Source organism: Balaenoptera ricei, chromosome 5, assembly GCF_028023285.1.
Source record: "Balaenoptera ricei isolate mBalRic1 chromosome 5, mBalRic1.hap2, whole genome shotgun sequence".
NCBI lineage: Eukaryota > Metazoa > Chordata > Mammalia > Artiodactyla > Balaenopteridae > Balaenoptera > Balaenoptera ricei.
The window spans coordinates 31471910-31490749 of record NC_082643.1 but is presented as its reverse complement, the minus strand read 5'-3'; the positions used below and the strand labels follow the sequence as shown (position 1 = coordinate 31490749).

The 18840-nt window shown below is 42.1% G+C and overlaps 1 protein-coding gene across 2 annotated transcripts in view; it reads left to right on the top strand.

Moving 5' to 3' along the window:
• The window catches only part of NR3C2 (nuclear receptor subfamily 3 group C member 2), a 370452-nt gene extending 353041 nt beyond the window's left edge, over positions 1–17411 (top strand). For both annotated transcript variants that reach the window (XM_059922588.1, XM_059922589.1), the window contains exon 9: positions 14664–17411. In XM_059922588.1, coding sequence (XP_059778571.1) covers positions 14664–14819 — 156 coding nt within the window. In that variant the 3' untranslated portion in view covers positions 14820–17411. The remainder of the gene's footprint in view (positions 1–14663) is intronic.
• Positions 17412–18840: the final 1429 nt, after the last annotated feature.

The following is an 18840-nucleotide window of genomic DNA, read 5'->3' as shown; positions in this document are numbered from 1 at the left end:
CAGTGTTGTGTTAATTACTGCTATACAGCAGAGTGATTCGGTTATACATATATATACATTCTTCTTCTAATATTCTTTTCCATTATGGTTTATCATAGGATAGTTTTTTAATTAAATTATTTATTTATTTTTGGCTGCGTTGGGTCTTCGTTGCTGCATGTGGGCTTTCTCTAGTTGCGCCGAGCGGGGGCTGCTCTTCGTTGCGGTGCACAGGCTTCTCATTGCGGTGGCTTCTCTTGTTGCAGAGCACGGGCCCTAGGCATGTGGGCTTCAGTAGTTGTGGCTCACGGGCTCTAGAGCGCAGGCTCAGTAGTTGTGGTACACGGGCTGTAGAGCATAGGCTCAGTAGTTGTGGCGCACGGGCTTAGTTGCTCCGCCGCATGTGGGATCTTCCCAGACCAGGGCTTGAACCTGTGTCCCCTGCATTGGCAGGTGGATTCTTAACCACTGCACCACCAGGAAAGTCCTATCACAGGATATTGAATATAGTTCCCTGTGCTATACAGTAGGACCTTGTTGTTTATCCATTCTATATATAAAAGCTCACATCTGCTGACCCCAACCTCCCATTCCATCCCTCCCCCAACCCCCTCCCCTTTGGCAACCACCAGTCTGTTCTCTATGTCCATGATTCTGTTTCAGAGATAGGTTCATTTGTGTCATGTTTTAGATTCCACATGTAAGTGATATCATATGGTATTTGTCTTTCTCTTTCTGACCTACTTCATTTAGTGTGATAATCTCTAGTTGCTTCCATGTTGCTGCAAATGGCATTATTCCATTCTTCTTTATGGCTGAGTAGTAGTCCATTGTCTATGTATACATCACATCTTCTTTATCTATTCATCTGTCAATGGACATGTAGGTTGTTTCCATGTCTTGGCTATTGTGAATAGTGCTGCTATGAACATAGGGGTGCATGTATCTTTTTGAATTATAGTTTTGTCTGGATATATGCCCAAGAATGGGATTGCTGGATCATATGGTAATTCTATTTTTAGTTTTCTGAGGAACCTGCATACTGTTTTCCACAGTGGCTGCACCAGCTTATATTCCCACCAACAGTGTAGGAGGGTTCTCTTTTCTCCACACTGTCTCCAGCATTTGTTATTTGTAGACTTCTTAGTGATGGCCATTCTGACACATTTAAGGTGGTACCTCATTGTAGTTCTGATTTGCTTTTCTCTAATAATTAGCGATGTTGAGCATCTTATCATGTGCCTATTGGCTATCTATATTTCTTTGGAGAAAGGTCTGTTTAGTTCTTCTGCCCACTTTTCAATTGGGCTGTTTGTGTTTTGTTGAGTTGTATGAGCTGTTTGTATATTTTGGAAATTAAACCCTTGTTGGCTGCATCAGCCTGTAAGCTGTCTTTTCATTTTGTTTATGGTTTCCTTTGCTGTGCAAAAGCTTGTAAGTTTGATTAGGTCCCATTTGTTTATTTTTGTTTTTATTTCTATTGCCTTGGGAGACTGACCCAAGAAAACATTGGTATGATTTATGTCAGAGAATGTTTTGCCTATGATCTCTTCTAGGAGATTTATGGTGTCCTGTCTTATGTTTGTCTTTAAGCCATTTTGAGTTTATTTTTGTGTATGGTGAGAGGATGTGTTCTAACTTCATCAGTTTACATGCGGCTGTCCAACTTTCCCAACACCACTTGCTGAAGAGACCTTTTCCCATTGTATATTCTTGCCTCCTTTGTCAAAAATTAATTGACCATAGGTGTGTTGGTTTATTTCTGGGCTCTCTATTCTGTTCCATTGATCCCTAAGTCTGTTTTTGTGCCAATACCACGCTGTCTTAATTACTGAAGCTTTTTAGTATTGTCTGAAGTCTGGGAGGGTTATGCCTCCTGCTTTCTTCTTTTTCTTCAGGATTGCTTTGGCAATTCAGGGTCTCTTATGGTTCTATATGAATTTTAGGATTATTTGTTCTAGTTCTGTGAAAAACGTCAGGCAATTTGATAGGGATCACATTAAATCTGTAGATTGCTTTGGGTAGTATGGCCATTTTAACAATATTAATTCTTCCAATCCAAGAGCAGGGGATATCTTTCCATTTCTTTGAATCATCTTCAGTTTTCTTGATCAGTGTTTTTATAGTTCTCAGAGTATAAGTCTTTCACCTCCTTGGTCAGGTTTATTCCTAAGTATTTTATTTTGGGGAGTGCGACTTTAAAAGGGATTTTGTTTTTACATTCCCTTTCTGATATTTCATTATTGGTGTAAAGAAATTCAACCAGTTTCTGAATGTTAATTTTGTATCCTGCTACCTTGCTGAATTCGTTTATCAGTTCTAGTAGTCTTTGTGTGGAGTCTTCAGGGTTTTCTATATATAGTGTCATATCATCTGCATATAATGACAACTTTACCTCTTCCCTTCCAATTTGGATACCTTTTATTTCTTCTTCTTGTCTGATTGCTATGGCTAGGACTTCCAGTACTATGTTGAATAGAACAGGTGAGAGTGGGCATCCTTGACTTGTTCCAGATTTTAGCATGAAGGCTTTCAGCTTTTCACCATTGAGTATTACATTGGCTGTGGGTTTGTCATAAATAGCTTTTATTATCTTGAGATATGTTCCCTCTATACCCACTTTGGTAAGAGTTTTTATCATGAATGGATGTTGAATTTTGTCAAATGCATTTTCTGCATCTATTGAGATGATCATGTGGTTTTAGTCTTTTCTTTTGTTGATATGGCATATCACATTGATTGATTTGCATATGTTGAACCATCCTTGTGAACCTGGGATGAATCCCACTTGGTCATGGTGTATGATCTTTTTTATGTGTTGTTGGATTCAGGTACCTTTTTTTATTGAGATATAACTGACATAACATTGTGCAAGTTTAAGATGTCCAACATATTGCTTTGATACATTTATATATTGCAAAATGATTACCACCATAGCATTAGCTAACACCTCTATCATGTCATGTAATTATCATTTCTTTTTTGTGGTAGGAACAATTAAGACCTAGTCTGTTAGCAACTTTATAAAACAGTATTGTTGTCACTGTGGTGTGCATTAGATCTCTAGGACTTATTTATCTACTGGTTGCAAGTTTGTACCTTCAAACAACATCTCCCTAAGTCCCCCATTCCCCTGGTAACCATTCTTCTACTCTCAGTTTTTAAGAGTTTGGCTTTTATAGATTGTACATATAAATGAGATCACAGAGTATTTGTCTCTCTCTGACTGACTTATCTCACTTAGCATAATGCCCTCACAGTCCATCAGTGTTGTTGCAAATAGCAGAATTTACTCCTTTCTCATGGCTGAAAAATATCTGTGTGTGTGTGTGTGTGTGTGTGTGTATCACATCTTCATCCATTCATCCGTTGACACTTAGGTTGTTTCCATATCTTGGCTGTTGTGAATAATGCTGCAGTAAACATGAGAGTGCACATATCTCTTTGATATCCTGTTTTCCTTTCCTTCAGCTATATACCCAGGAGTGGAGTTGCTGGATCTTAGGTTAGTTCTAATGTTTTGAGGAACCTCCATACTGTTTTTCCATAGTGTCCAAACCTCTTTGCATTCCCACCAACAACAGTGCACAAGGGTCCCCTTTTCTTCACATCCTCACTAGCACATATCTCTTGTCTTCTTGGTGATAGCCATTCTAACAGGTGTCATCATCTGATATCAATGAGTTGATATGTCATGGTGCTTTTGATTTACATTTCCCTGGTTAATGATGTGGAGCATCTTTTTCATGTACTTGTTGGCCATTTGGATGTCTTCTTTGGAAAAATGTCTATTCAGTTCCTCTGCCCATTGTTTAATCAAATTGTTTATTATTGAGTTATATGAGTTTTTAATATATTTTGGATATTAATCCCTTATCTGATATATGGTTTGAAGATACTGTCTCCTATTCTGTCATTTGCCTTTTCATTTTTTTTGATTCTTTTGCTCTGCAGAAGCTTTTTAGCTTGATGTAGTCATACTTGTTGAACTTTGGTGTCATATCTAAAAAATCATTGCCAAGACCAATGTCAAGGAACTTCTTTCTTATGTTTTCTTCTATGATTTTTACGGTATCAGGTCTTACGTTTAAGTCTTTAATCCATTTTGAGTTCATTTTTGTGAGTGGTGTAAGATAGGGGTCCAGTTTTAGTCTTCTGCATATGGTTATCCAGTTTTCCCAACACCATTTGTTGAAGAGACTATGCTTTCTCCATTGAGCGTTCTTGGCTCCCTTGTCAAATGTTAGTTGATCAAAAATGCAGAGGTTTATTTCTGGGCTCTCTTTCTGGTCCATAAGTCTATGTATCTCTTTATTTGCCAGTACCTTACTGTTTTAATTACTATGGTTTTGTAGAAAAGTTTGAAATCAGGAAGAGTGATGTGTCTGACTCTTCTTCTTTCTCAAGATTGCTTTGGCTATTTGAAGTCTTGTGGTTCCATACAAGTTTTAGGGTTGTTTTTTCTACTTCTATGAAAAATGCCATTGGAATTTTGATAGGGATTGTGTTGAATCTGTACATGGCTTTGAGTAGTATGGACATTTTAACAATATTTTCCTTTGATTCATGACAACAGGATGTCTTTCCATTTGTTTGTGTCTTCTTCAACTTCTTTCATCATGGTCTTGTAGTTTTCATTGTAAAGATCTTTCACTTCTTTGGTTAAATTTATTCCTAAGTATTTTATTGTTTTGAAGCTATTGTGAATGGGATAGTTTTATTTCTTTTTCATGTTTCATTGTTAATATATAGAAATGCAACTGACTTATGTATGTTGATTTTGACCTCTGCAACTTTGTTGAATTTGTTAATTATTTCCAACAATTTGGGGGCTTTGTATTTAGGATTTTCTATATATAAGATCATATCATCTGCAAACAGAGATAATTTTACTTCTTCTTTTCTGATTTGGATGCCTTTTATTTCTTTTTCTTTACTAATTGTTCTAACTAGGATTTCCAGTATTATATTGATTAATAGGGGTGAGAGTGGGCACCCTTTTCTTGTTCCTGATATTAAATGAAGAAAAGCTTTCAATCTTTCTCCATTGAGTATAATGTTAGTCCTGAATTTGTCATATATGGCCTTTATTACATTGAGGTATGTTCCCTCAATACCCAATTTGTTGAGGGTTTTTATCATGAAAGGATGTTCTATTTTGTCAGATGCTTTTTCTGCATTTATTGAGATGATTATATAATTTTTATTTTTAATTCTGTTAATGTAGTATATTTATTTATTTGTGTATGTTGAACCATCCTTGCATCCCAGGGATAAATCCCACTTGGTCATGGTGTATAATCCTTTTACTGTAATGTTGAATTTCGTTTGCTAATCTTTTGTTGAGAATTTTTGCATCTATATTCATCAGGGACGTTGGCTTATAGTTTTCTTTTCTTTGGCTTTGGTGTCAGAGTAATGCTGGCCTGGTAAAATGAGTTTGGACGTATTCTCTCTTCTTCAGTTTTTAGGACAAGTTTGAGGAAGATTGACATAAATTCTTCTCTAAATGTTTGGTAGAATTTGCCAGTGAAGCCAACTGGTCCAGGGTTTTCTATATTTGGAGATTTTTGATTACTGATTCAGTCTCCTTACCAGTTATTGGTTAGGTCAGATTTTCTGTTTCTTCCTGATTCAGTCTGAGCAGGTTGTGTGTTTCTAGGAGTTTATCCATCTCTTCCAGGTTACCCGACTCGTTAGTATATTATTGTTCTTAGTAGTCTCTTATGATCCTTTGTATTTCTGTAGTATCAGTTGTAATGTCTCCTCTTTCATTTCTGATTTTATTTGAGTCTTCTCTCTTTTTTTCTTAGTCTAGCTAAAGGTTTGTCAGTTTCATTTATCTTTTAAAAAAACCAACTCTTAGTTTTATTGATTTTTTTTTTCCTGTTGTTTTTCTGGTCTCTATTTCATCTATTTCCATTCTGATCGTTGTCATTTCCTTCCTTTTGCTAACTTTGGATGTAGTTTGTCCCTTTTTTCTCCTGGTTCCTTGAAGTGTAAATTTAGGTTATTTATCTGAGATCTCTCTATTTTCTTAATGTATGCATTTATCACCATAAACCCCCTCTCAGAACTGCTTTTACAGCATCCCACAGATTTTGGTATGTTGTGTTTCCATTTTTATTTGTTTTGAGATATTTTTTAAATTTCTTCTTTGACCAATTTGTTATCCAGGAGTGTGTTAATTTCTACATATTTGTAGATTTTCCACCTTTCCTCTTGTTGAGCTCTAGCTTCATACCATTGTGGCCAGAAAAGATACTTGGTATAATTTCATTCTTCTTAAATTTGCCGAGACTTATCTTGTGTTCTCCCACGTGGTCAATCCTGGAGAATGTTCCATGTGCACCAGAGATGAATGTATATTCTGCTTCTGTTGGATGGAATGTTCTCTTAATGTCTGTTCGGTCTATTTGGCCTAGTATATGGTTCAAGTCCAGTGTCTCCTTATTGATTTTCTGTCTGGACGATCTGTTCATTGCTGAAAGTAGGATGCTTAAGTCCTTTACTATTATTGGATTGTCATGTATTTCCCCCATGTTAGTGTTTGCTGAATATATTTAGGTGCTCTGATGTTGCATATGTTTGTGTGTGTGTGTATACACACACACACACACACTTGTTATGTTTTCTTGATGAATTTACCCCTTTATCATTATATATTGACTTTCTTTGATGCTTGTTACTATTTTTGGCTTAAAGTCTATTTTGTCTGTAATAAATATAGTTACTCCCACTTTCTTTTCGATTCTACTTGCATGGAACATCTTTTTCCATTCTTTCACTCTGAGCCTATGTGTGTCCTTAAAGCTGAAGCGAATCTCTTGTAGGTAGCATATAGTTGGGTCTTGATATTTTACCCATCCAGCCACTCTGTATCTTTCGATGGTGAATTCAGTCCATGTACATTTAGAGTTGTTATTGGTATGTAAGGACTTAGTAATGCCATCCAGTTCATTGTTTTCTGGTTGCTTTGTATTTTCATTGTTTCTTTTTCCTCTGTTTCTGCCTACCTTTGTAAATTGGCAATTTTCCATTTTGGTATGCCTGTTTCCCTTTTCTTTATCTCTTGTGCATCTACTCTAGGTTTTTTGGTTTGTGGTTACCACAAGGCTTACATAAGACATTGCATAGATAAAACAGTCCATTTTAAGTTCATAGCAACCTAACTTCAATTGTCTATGCAGGCTACCCCCTTTTATATTTTTGTTGTCATTATCTAACTTTTTTTATATTGTGTATTTAACAAATTATAGTCACTATAATTATTTTTGATACTCTTTTACTTTGACCTTTATAGTATAGTTAAGTGGTTAACATACCATCCTATTATAGAATTAGGATTTTCCAAGTCTGACTGTATATTTACCCTTACCAGTGTCTTGTATACTCATATGTTTTCATGTCACTGATTAGCATATATTCATTTCAGCTTGAAGTACTCCTTTCAGCATTTCTTGGAAGGGGGGGTCTAGTGGTAATGAACACCCTCAGCTTTTGTCTGTTTTGGAAAGTCTTTTTCTCCTATGTATTTGAAAGATAATTTTGCCAGATAGTTTTTGGCTGGCAACTTTTTTCTTTCAACACTTTGAATATGTGATTCTACTCTCTCCTGGCCTGTAGGGTTTCTGTTGGGAAATCTTCTGATAGCCTAATGGAAGTTCCTTTGTAGGTTACAATCTTTTTTCCCCTGGCTGTTTTTAGAATTATTTATTTTTGATGTATGACCGTTTCATTATAACGTGTTTTAGAGTAAGCCTCTTTGCATTGAGAAAACAGAGTGAACTATTAACCTTGTGAACTTGTATGTCCACTTTTCTCCCCAGGTTTGGGAAGTTCTTGGCTATTTCTTTAAATAAATTTTCTGCCCCATATCCCTCTCTTCTCCTTCTGGAACCCTGATTTTTCTAATGTTAGGTTTTTTGATGGAATCCCTTAGATCACATAGGCTTTCTTCACTCTTTTTTCTTTGTTCTCCTTTAATGTGGGTATTTTGAAATCTTCTGACTCACTTATTCTTTCTTCCTTTGCTCTGCTTTACTGCAGATGCTCTCTATAGCATTCTTCACTTCATTCCATGAGCTCCTCAGCTCCAGAATTTCTGCTTGGTTCTTTTTTATGATTTGTGTTTCTTTGGTAAATTACTCATTTTGAGCCTGTATTTTTTTCATGATTTTGTTGAATTGTCTTTCTGAGTTTTCTTGTAGCTCACTGAGTTTGTGCAAAACAGCAATTCTTGAGTTTAGCTAGACTGTAAAAGTCCATGCCTTTGAGCTCAGTTATTAGAGAATTATTATCTTTTGGTGATGACATGTGTTCTTGATTTTTCATATTCCTTGTAGTTTTGCATTGCTTTTCTTTTTGCACTTGAAGTGGCAGATACTGTCTTCAATTATTGCTAGTTGCCTTCAGATGGGATATTCTGTTCATTGGTGCTCTTATTATCTGGGGTTTCTCTGCCTTTGTATGGATATATCTGTTCCACTCCTTTTTGCTTCTCGTTGTGGCAGAATTCTTCAGCTTTTATGTCTTTTCTGGTTCTTAAAACTCCCCAGGCTGGCTACTAGATACCTCTTTTGTTTTCCAGAAAGCGGCACCACTGTAGCTCAAGTTTGTGGTTTCTCTGTAGCCCACAGATCCTGGCCTGTTTTCTGAGCACACTTCCTGTCTACAGGAGCTCACTCTTGCCACCACACTCAGGAGTGTGCACAAGGTGCCAGCTGCAGAGTCGGGGGAGGTATGAGTTTAGTACTCAGGGATTTGTGGGTACCTGTGGACCCTCTAGGGAGATCCCCAGGTGTAGTATTCCCAGAGGCTCAGGGTAGACCTTAATGGGTATGTCCCTTTAATGCCCTTGGATATTCTTGTCTGTCTCTTTCCCAATCCCCTCCCTCCTCCTCCCAGTCATGGAGGTCCCACCTCAGTACTCTGGATGCCACTGGTTTCTCCAGCTGTATCCTGCAACACCACGGTAGCCAAGCACTCACTCACCACTCTCCTTTTCTCCCGTGGGAGAGGTTGCTGCCACCTGATAATTTGGCCCCATGCAGTGTCGCCAGGGGTCGGGACAGCGCTGGTAAAGTTCTTTCCTCTCCACTACTTCCAAACTCATTTAGTTTTATTGCTCCAGTGGTGTGCAGGAGTCTCCGCTTGGGAAGGCTAATTTTCTGCAGTTTCTCCCTTGTCAGTGGGTATCTGCCCAGGTCAGCAGTCTCCAGGTATTTTCCTGACCATGGCAGGAGGGGTTGGGACAGGTTCACTGCTCCACTGGTTTCATAGCCATGCCAAAGTCTGTCTGCCTGTCAATCACCAGATGCACAGATGGGCAAGACTCCTCCCCAGGTCCCTTTGCACGTGGGACCGGATCCCAGAGCTCCACAAAGGTGCTTTTGTTCATGGATGGATGACTAATTCTTTGTTGAAAAGGGGGGATTGTCAGCATCATGCTGTCATGATGGTGACAGTACTCTTTGATGGTCTCTTGCTGATACTTCTTCTCTCAGTTGCCTCTAGGAGGCCTTCAGGACTCTCCTAAACTCAGCCTCCAGCAGAGCCTGCCAGGGGCACTCAGCGGGGTAGCCTCACTGCAGGGCCTGGGTTTTCAAAGGGAATCCACGAGCAAATAGTCTAACCTTGTTGTTAAAGGTACATTTTCTTCTGGGTGTAGAAACAAATGCTACTAAGTTGAGGGGGCGTTGTTACCATCACATTCTGCTGAGACATCACCAGCCAGAGAGAAGCAGTTCTGCATGGCCACGGGGCCCCAACCTGTGCACACGCCAGCATCTTCCACGCTAGCCCACACTGGGTGGAGGTTGCGGCTTTTGAATGAAGCCCAGACTCCTTATATAATCACTATGCATCGTTTTCCAGCATTCGGAAGGCTATTGCTAGAACACCTGGGGTAAACAGTTGCTAGCCGTTTCTGTCTATTACTGTTACAGTATTTAGAGTTGAAGCTGTGTATCTTTTGCCCCTAACCCTATTGAAATATCTGGTAAAATTCTGATCTTTGCAAATAAAGCTTCAAACCTCCCCCCAATGCTCAATTCAAGCCAAAGCTCCATCCTAATGAGGTGAATGTTCTGGAGTCCGCAGCTAACTCATGAGACATGGGCTTGCTGTTGAAAACCCGTGGGACCCTACCCAGGGAGGCTGTTATCATTCAGTCGCTCCGTCACTGCTCACTGATTGTGTAATCTTGGAACAGCAGTGCCAAACCCTCCCTGCGTGCCCCTCCCTCCGAGAGACTGCAGCTCATGGTGGGAGCAGGGCCCAGGTACTGGCCCACCACAGGCGATGACTCAGTGGAGAGAGTGGGGAATAGGCACCGACCGAGCCTGACAGCTTCAGTGTTGAACAGGCGAAGTGCCACCAGTCACCCTGTGACCTTGTCAGGCTCCTCTGCCACCCTAACAGCTGTGGCCCTGACGTCGGGCTCTGGATAAATCATGCTGAGCGTCCAGCTAGACTTCTAGGATCCCAACAGATGCATTTGGTACAGAATGAAAAGTCAATGCAGGACTTTCTTTGATTCCTAATAAGATGGACTCTTATTACTGATTATAATTCGGGTTCTTGACTCTCCTTCTAGCCTAGTATTTACTAACCTTCCAGGCTGTGACCGTGGCCTGCCTGCCCCCAACCAACCCTCTCTGTACCTGGGGCAGAGGACAGGATGGCGCCTGATGAGGGCACATGCATCATACCTGGTTGTCCCCATGTTTCCTGGCTCCTCCGGGCTCTGGCAGAGGTGCCGCCTGCCTTGCACCAGGCTGACACCCAGGGGACACACGTGTGTAACGTGACCGTTAGACACTTCGCCGTGACACAGCAGTTTGGCTCAGGAACCGGTATCTGTTCTGATGGATCAACATCCCTGCCGACCCAGCAGTATGTGACTCCCCAGCTCTGGGGACCTCGTCCCCAGCGCCTCATGCTCTGACCACCTGCAGCCTCGCCCTACCCGTGCCTTGTTTTTTCCAGGAGGGGTGGTGCCCTCGTCCCAACGTCGGCAACAGGCCAACTCAGACATCCGCCAAGGGCCAGGGACCCCTAGGGCCCGGCGCACTGGCAATGCACTGTGGGTCAGCAGGCAGGTCCTGCAGCCTGGTCCAGGGTGGCCCTTGTCCTCCTCGCCCAGTGACCGGGGGTTCCTGGCTTCGATTCTCAGATGATCCCTGACCCCAGCAACGGCAGCCGTTGGCTCAGGCCCTGCTGGGTTGGGATCTTCAGAGGTTTGCAGCCCTCCCAGGGCAGGCAGGTCAGGCAGGCTTGTAAGGCAGGCAGTGCCTTCTGGTAGCTGCTGGGGCCCCCAGGCATCTTGGCCACCCCAAGACCAAGCACTGACCCCTTTCCTGAGAGCAGTTAGTGGTAACGGGGGTTCCCCCCTCCAGATGTTCGCCAGGTCAGAGGCCCAGCCCTGGCCTTCCAGGCTGACCCCATGCACCCCAGGAGAGCCCCCATCCCTCAGCAGCTGACATCTATTATGAACAGAAGCCCTGGGTATAGCTCATGACTGGAAATGAGCTGCTTTCCCAGTCCATGGAACGTGGACCAGAGATGGGCGGGAAATGCCAGCCCCCAGTTAACATGCAGGGTCTGTGAGTAGCGTCTGGGACACCTAACCCCCAGCCAACCTGCCAGGAAAAACAGCCGAGCCCCCGGCCCTGGTCTCTCTGCATCTGGTCCAGTTCCCCAGCATCTCCTAGGCAATACTCGTGTGGGTGTTAAAGATGGGGCAGGGGACCTGTCCCCATTTACAGGCTCACAGAGGTGCACACTGCCTCAGGTTCACGGACTGATTTACTCTGCTCCTTACCTCTCGTTGTATATAGGACTCTGCAGGCAGTGCTGTCGCCTGTTTACAAGCACAAACCCTTAAGTGGCCCTGCAGGTAATGTGTCAGGGATGTCAGCCAACAGGCTCCGCCTCCCAAGCTTCCTGCTGCTCTGAACCCCCTGAGTGGCCCCACACTTGCTCCCTGAGTGCCACACGGCCCAGCTCCACCCCCCACCTCGGGTCGTATGCCAAGGCCACCTTGTCACCATGACAGACAACCTTCCTTCCTCCTCACCCCTGCCCCGCACCTCAGACGCTCTGCACCGGGAGCCTTTCTCTCTGGGTGTGAGCCAGTCCCAGCCCCGGAGATGTGCAGTCCTCTGCCGAGCAGAGCTGTCCTATGGGGGGGTTAATATGGCCTAGAAACGCGGATGTCAACCCTCGGGTTAAAATTTAAAGGGAAAAACATCCTCCTTCACAGCCCTGAAGGTGGCCACACAGAGGGACCTCGGGGGCAGCAGCAGGGGCAGAGATCAGGATGACCTTAAACTAGGTCCCGAGTGCCCTCGGCCGGTGCCACTGAAGGGCATGACCCCGCGGTCCACAGTGCGACTCGTTTGTGGCACCACACCTGGAGAGCAGGACCCAGCGTGGCTTTTAGCTCTCGCAGCCACTGGCCCACCACCGGAAACAATTAAGAAACTTGCCACCCCAAGTCTATTTCAAGACTCTCTTTCCAGGAAAGGCCAAACACAAAGTTCCCGCATCCCACATTTTATAGAAGGCAGGCCTGAGGATCAGGTTACACAAAGATGACCCAGAGCAGGTCTTGCAAGCTGTGTCCCAGTTTGCAGAGAAAAGTGATGGTTGAAGGAGTTTGGGAAGAGAGAGAGGATGATTGAGAATTGGCATCTGTTCAGCACTTACTCCATGCCAGTTCACTGATTCAGCCTCTGCTGCACCCCTCTGCAGCAGATACTCTCATGGCCCCCATTTTACAGATGGGGAAACTGAGGTGTATCATTCACTAAGCAAGCACAAGTGTGTCTGAACAAGCCCACAGCAGGTGGTGCCTTGTGCTGTTTCCCAGCTTATTTGGCCCCAACTTCCTGTGGGTACAGAAAAGTCAGTCCTTGGACCTACCTAGGGAGATATCAGTCTACAGACCGAGGGCATATTCAGGCACAAACAGAAGCACCAGGTATATCTCCCAATGAGTTTTTCTGGATTCCTGGTTTGTATCGAAGGCCTTTACCACACAGTTATTTACTATGTGACTCAATTTAAGCCTGCTAATTGTTTTGGGTTTTTTTTAATCCTGAGGGGAAGTTACAGATTTTCACTTAATAAAGTGAAAAACACTTTATTAAGATGACAGTTATTTTATGACATGTAATGTTAATGTTGTCTGCTTTAATACAGTAGGAAATGACCAAAAGTCATTTTTCCCATGATAGGATACAGAATTAACTAAAGAAAAATTAGAATGTATACTTTCTGATTTGAAAGTATATTCCTAGTAAAGAGAATAGCACCCAGTAATGCTATACTGCATTTGTGGGTTTGTTTGTTTTTTTTAACCTTACAGAATTGGGAATAGTTCAGGTCCAGGAGGATAGGAAAGGTCCTTGGGTCACAGAGTAGGGAAAATGGCTGGACAGGTGGAAAGACATAGACGTTTTCCTTGATGTTTTCATGTTCTCCAAGTGGCTGAGAATGGATGGATAAAAACGATATTTATTAGATAAAGACGATATTATGTATCATCTTTATCCATACACACACACACACACACACACACACACACACACACACACACACACACACATCATGGAATATGACTCAGACATGAGAATGAAGGAAACCCCACCATTTGCAACAACATGGATGGACCTAGAGAACATTATGCTAAGTGAAATAAGTCAGACAGAGAAAACTCACACTATATGATCTCACTTACATGTGGATTCTAAAAAAGCAAACTAATAGAGCCAGAGAGTAGAATGGTGGTTACCAGAAGGTGGGGGAAATGAGGAGATGTTGACCAAAGAGTATAAACTTCTAGTTATTAAGAGGAATAAGTTCTGGTGATGTAGTGTACAGCATGGTGACTATAGTAATAATGCTGTACTATATACGCAAAAGCTACTGAGTGAGTAGATCTTAAAAGTTTTCATCACAAAAAAGAAATGGTAGTTACGTACCTTGATAGAGGTGTTCATCCTTTTGCAATATGATAAGTGTATCAAATCTACTACCCCTTTACACCTTAAACTCACACAAAGTTGTATGTCAGTTATATCTTAATAAAGCTGGGAATGGGGCTGAGAAGTCTCAGCCCCAGCCCCCAGCTCAGGACTGGGAGCCTGAAGGAAGGAGGACACTGGCAAGATGAGGCCAGGGGGCTGCCGGTGGAAGTCTGGCTTCCCCTGCGGCCACAGCTCCATTGGCAGGGCCCAGCCAGGCCTCGAGGGGGCACAGCACCTGCCCTTACAAGCTGGGGAAGGCCCAGCGCCAGGACCCAAAGCTACACGCAGGTGCTTGCCCCACCCAATTCACACATTTATAAATGAGAATTGGATGAGAGCAATTCAGTGACCCTGCTGCTATGAACTCTGTTACTGGCCCTGTTGCTGCTGGTATATTTAAGACTCAACAAAGACACAGCTCCTGTTTGGATCTGTTTTGCACGAAAGACCTATTACATGCAGCGGACATTGAGTATCCTTCTTCCTCCCCCAAGATGGATGACTTAGTCATGTTAATTAAGCAGCTTCATAGACACGGTGGGATTTGTGAATGTTGCTCTGAGCTTACGCCAGAGTTAGGACTCAGAGGGGCCCGGAGACAGGGTGGGAATCAGGCCTCGATGTCACAGCCCCTCTGTCTGTCTGTTGCAGCTGGTGAGCGACTTGCTGGAATTTTGCTTCTATACCTTCCGGGAGTCCCAGGCCCTGAAAGTGGAGTTCCCAGCGATGCTGGTGGAGATCATCAGCGACCAGCTGCCAAAGGTGGAGTCCGGGAATGCTAAGACCCTTTACTTTCACAGGAAGTGACGGGAGACATCTCACCAGAAGAACTTTGCCTTAAGTTTCCCCGTGTTACTACACACCCACGAAGGACCCAAGAAAATTATATTTTTGACACGTGATGGTTGATTCCCACTTGTTCAGCAGTTGCTCAAGTTGAAAATCATGTCAAGGGTTGGGAGGCAGGCGGGCAGGGTGACGTGGATTTGGCGAGACCTGCAAAGTCTGGAAGGTTCTTCCCTCTCCAACCCCCAGCACTTAGAAACACGTTCCTGTTCCTCTGGATGAAAAGCCATATCTAGTCAATAACTCTCTGATTTTGATATTTTAACAGATGGAAGTTTTAACTATGCCATGTAGTTTCTGGGATCGTTCGCTTGTTTTAAAAGGGTTCAAGGACTAACGAACTTTTTCAAGCTCACCCTTGGTTTGCACATAAAGCGTATAGTCAATATGGGGCATTAATATTCTTTCGTTATTTAAAAAAAAAAAAAACACAAAAATATATACAGATTCCTGTTGTGTAATAACGGAGCACGTGGATGGGTTAGCGACCCCCTTGGGGGCACTGCTTCGCCCACGTCTTTCTGCATCACTGGTATCCACACCCTCTAGCCTCCATTTATTATTTAATTAGAACGGATAAGATGTTCAAACAAATGCCTTGGTTTCAATTTCTAGTATCTATTGTGTTGGCTTTACCAATAATTTTTGCAGTCTTTTGCTGTGCTGTACATTACTGTATGTATAAATTGTGAAGGACCTAAAATAAGGTATAAGGAACTTTTGTAAATGAGACACATACAAAAAAAAAAAACTTTAATGGTTAATAGGATGAATGGGAAAGTATTTTTGAAAGAATTCTATTTTGCTGGAGACTATTTAAGTACTATCTTTGTCTAAACCAACAAGGTAAAAAAAAAATTTTTTTTTTTTGTAAAGTGAAACGTTCTGCATGCATCATGAACCGTTTACAGTGTATTTAAGAAAGGGAAAGCTGTGCCTTTTTTAGCTTCATATCTAATTTACCATTTTACAGTCTCTGTTGTAAATAACCACACTTAAACCTCTTCGGTTGTCTTTAAGCCTTTCTACTTCTTCTGTACTTTCGTTTCGTCCTTGGTCTCCCGCTTGGGGTGTTCGTGGGACTTGAGCACGTTTTCCGGCTTCGGCTCCATCCTCCTTCCACCGGGGACGGCGCGCTGTGGTGTCTGCAGCTCCTTGAAGGCGTCATTCGATGACACCCTCCCTGAGAGGATGTCCGGGGAGTGCAGCAGCTCTAGGAAAGCTGCCTCTTTTCCATTTTCCTCAAGAAGCGGAATCAGCTTTAGGGGAGAGACAGACTGGAAATGCGATGGCTCAGAGAGCGTATCCTCATCCCATTTTAGAAAATCGAATTTTCTCCTTTGGGGGGAAAAGAATTCCATGCACGCGCTACGTCTGCAAAAGGTGAAATGTTCACTTCTGGTCTCAGAAGGGGTTGTTGCACTCCTGGCACTGGTCATGGGAACACGGAGGTCATGGCAGGAGGCACTGGGAAGGTGTGTGTGGGCACGGCACGGTTCAGTCAGAACGGCGAGGAGACTGCACGATAATTAGAGGGTTTTTAGATTTTTAAAAGGTAGGTTTTAAAAATGAATTTTATACGTAAACAGTTTTGGAAAAAAAAAAAAAAACTACAGATCATATAAGCAAGACAGTGGCAGTAAAATTTTTAATTCACTAATCTGTTTGGCACTGATGCAATTTATGGCTTTTTCTCTTGCCCCAAATCACAAACATATATATCTTTGGGGAAACTTAACAATATGATTGCACTAAATACTTTGAATAGAGGCCAAAATTAATCTTTTAAAAGTGATGATAATCATCAGGTACTCAGTGAAATCGTATTCTTTTCCAAAACCTAAAAGCTGTAGCTGGAGAAGCCCAAGGCCGGGAGATGGCAGCGTTGGGATCAACACTTTTCTCCAGGGTTCACCATGCAGGCAACATTACCATGTCTTTCAGAAGACACCTGCCTTATGCAAGGGGAAACCTGTGAAAGCTGCACTCAGAGGGAGGAGTTTCTCTTACATAATTTGCAGTTTCAAGAATTTAATTTTTACGCAGATCTTTAAATACGGTCAACTTACATGCACAGCAATATGAAAGCCACACTTGGAAGGTGATAAATACACAGCATGCAGACTGGGAGTTTCTAGAAAAGAAATGGCTTCACAAGAGCAGCTTTTAGCTCAGACTTACTTTTTATGACATCGGAATCTTGACGTAACCAGGTTTGGGATGGAGACGGTCTGCATCAGCTTTTTGTATTAACGAAGTTACTGGCTCTTTGTGTGTCTCCAGGTAACTTTGCTTGATTAAACAGCAAAGCCATATTCTCAACCCACTGTTGAATGCCTGTCCCAGTCCAAATTGTCTGCTCTTATTTTTGTACCATATTGCTCTTAAAAATCTTGGTTTGGTACAATTCATAATTCACCAAAACTTCTTCATATAATTAAAAAAGACACTAAATTAGTTTAAAATGAAGCAATTTATATCTTTATGCAAAAACATATGTCTGTCTTTGCAAAGGACTGTAAGCAGATTACAATAAATCCTTTACTTTAATCACTTGTTGTTTTGGAAACAGTTCATTTGAACGTCTGTAGGAGCACGTGGATTTTGTGCCCTTTTAAACCTGGATTATATGCCCTTCTGCCTACATCCAAGATGGAGTCACCATTTTTTCCCCCATGTTAGAAAGCCCTGTGTAATCGACATATTAACTATCCTCTTTTGGGACTGGTTAGATGTCCTACTGCTAATATTTGGTTCACTGAAATACCCCATAACAATTTTATAACAATAACTACTACTGATGTAGCCACTAAATGCTATAGGCACATTGCCTCATTTATCTTCGCAACCACACGGAAGCGTGTTCATTTTACAGACTTCAAGACTCACCTGAGTAGACCAGATGCCCCGTCGCATTCCCAGGTCTTCCTCCACACAGTGGAGTCTTGCTCTTACCCCAGGTCCTCTTGGACTATCAAGAGACTCCATTCCCACCAGCCGTGATGCTTCTCACATTCCTTACAGGCTGCTCCCCTTGATGTCACTCATTAATACGAACCACAAAAGAGCAGTAAGCAATTATGAGTTCATCTTAAAACTAGAAAACATGTATTTCCCACAAGAGAAATTCAGGTACATTGTTATTGTGTCATTTAACGGGTGATTGGTCGAACTAGAAGACTATTTGAGAGTTAAACACAAGAGAAATTCAGGTACATTGTTAATGTGTCATTTAACTGGTGATTGGTTGAACTAGAAGACTATTTGAGAGTTAACCACAACTTTGCTTTAACACAATTGATATATTTCTGGAACACAACATAGCCGTGAAACACAAAACAGGGAAAAAAACTATTTAAAAAACTTTTGTGCACAAATTTGTAAAGGCTTAATTGAAAATGAAGGTAATTTTATATCTTAAAATTTATGCAATCTGACCTATTAGGGAGCACAGTTTGTCGCAGAGAGCCCCTAACTTTAAACAAACAAAAGCCATCGTGGGCTGTGAATCTGCTGTGGCAGGCGGTGGGGGGCAGGGTGGAGGCCCCAGGGTTGTGCACCCTTGGCTAAAGTAGGTGCCCTTTCTGAGTAGAGCAGGCTCGTTCTTGGGTCAAGCGTGACTGCATTTCTAAGACTAAAAGTGCTCTCGGGCCCAAAGGATCCAGCTGCACATTTAGGAATCATTAGCTACTAAGTCTCTGCCACTGAGCCAGCCAGCCACTGTATGCCAAAGCAGTAAAAATTATGCATAATGATGCATATATAATTAGGGGTTTGTTTGCTTCTGTATGACGAATGTCCCTCAAGCAAAAAGAAAACAATGTTCCTTTATGTTAAAGTCAGCTCCAACATACTTTTTGATAAACTGCAAATGTATCCAGGCTAAAATACTTGATTACATGTATCTCTCACACTTTAATTCCAAGTCATGCAATTGCTGGTGCAGCAGTTTTCTTGGAAATAAAACAGTGGCTTCCCAAAC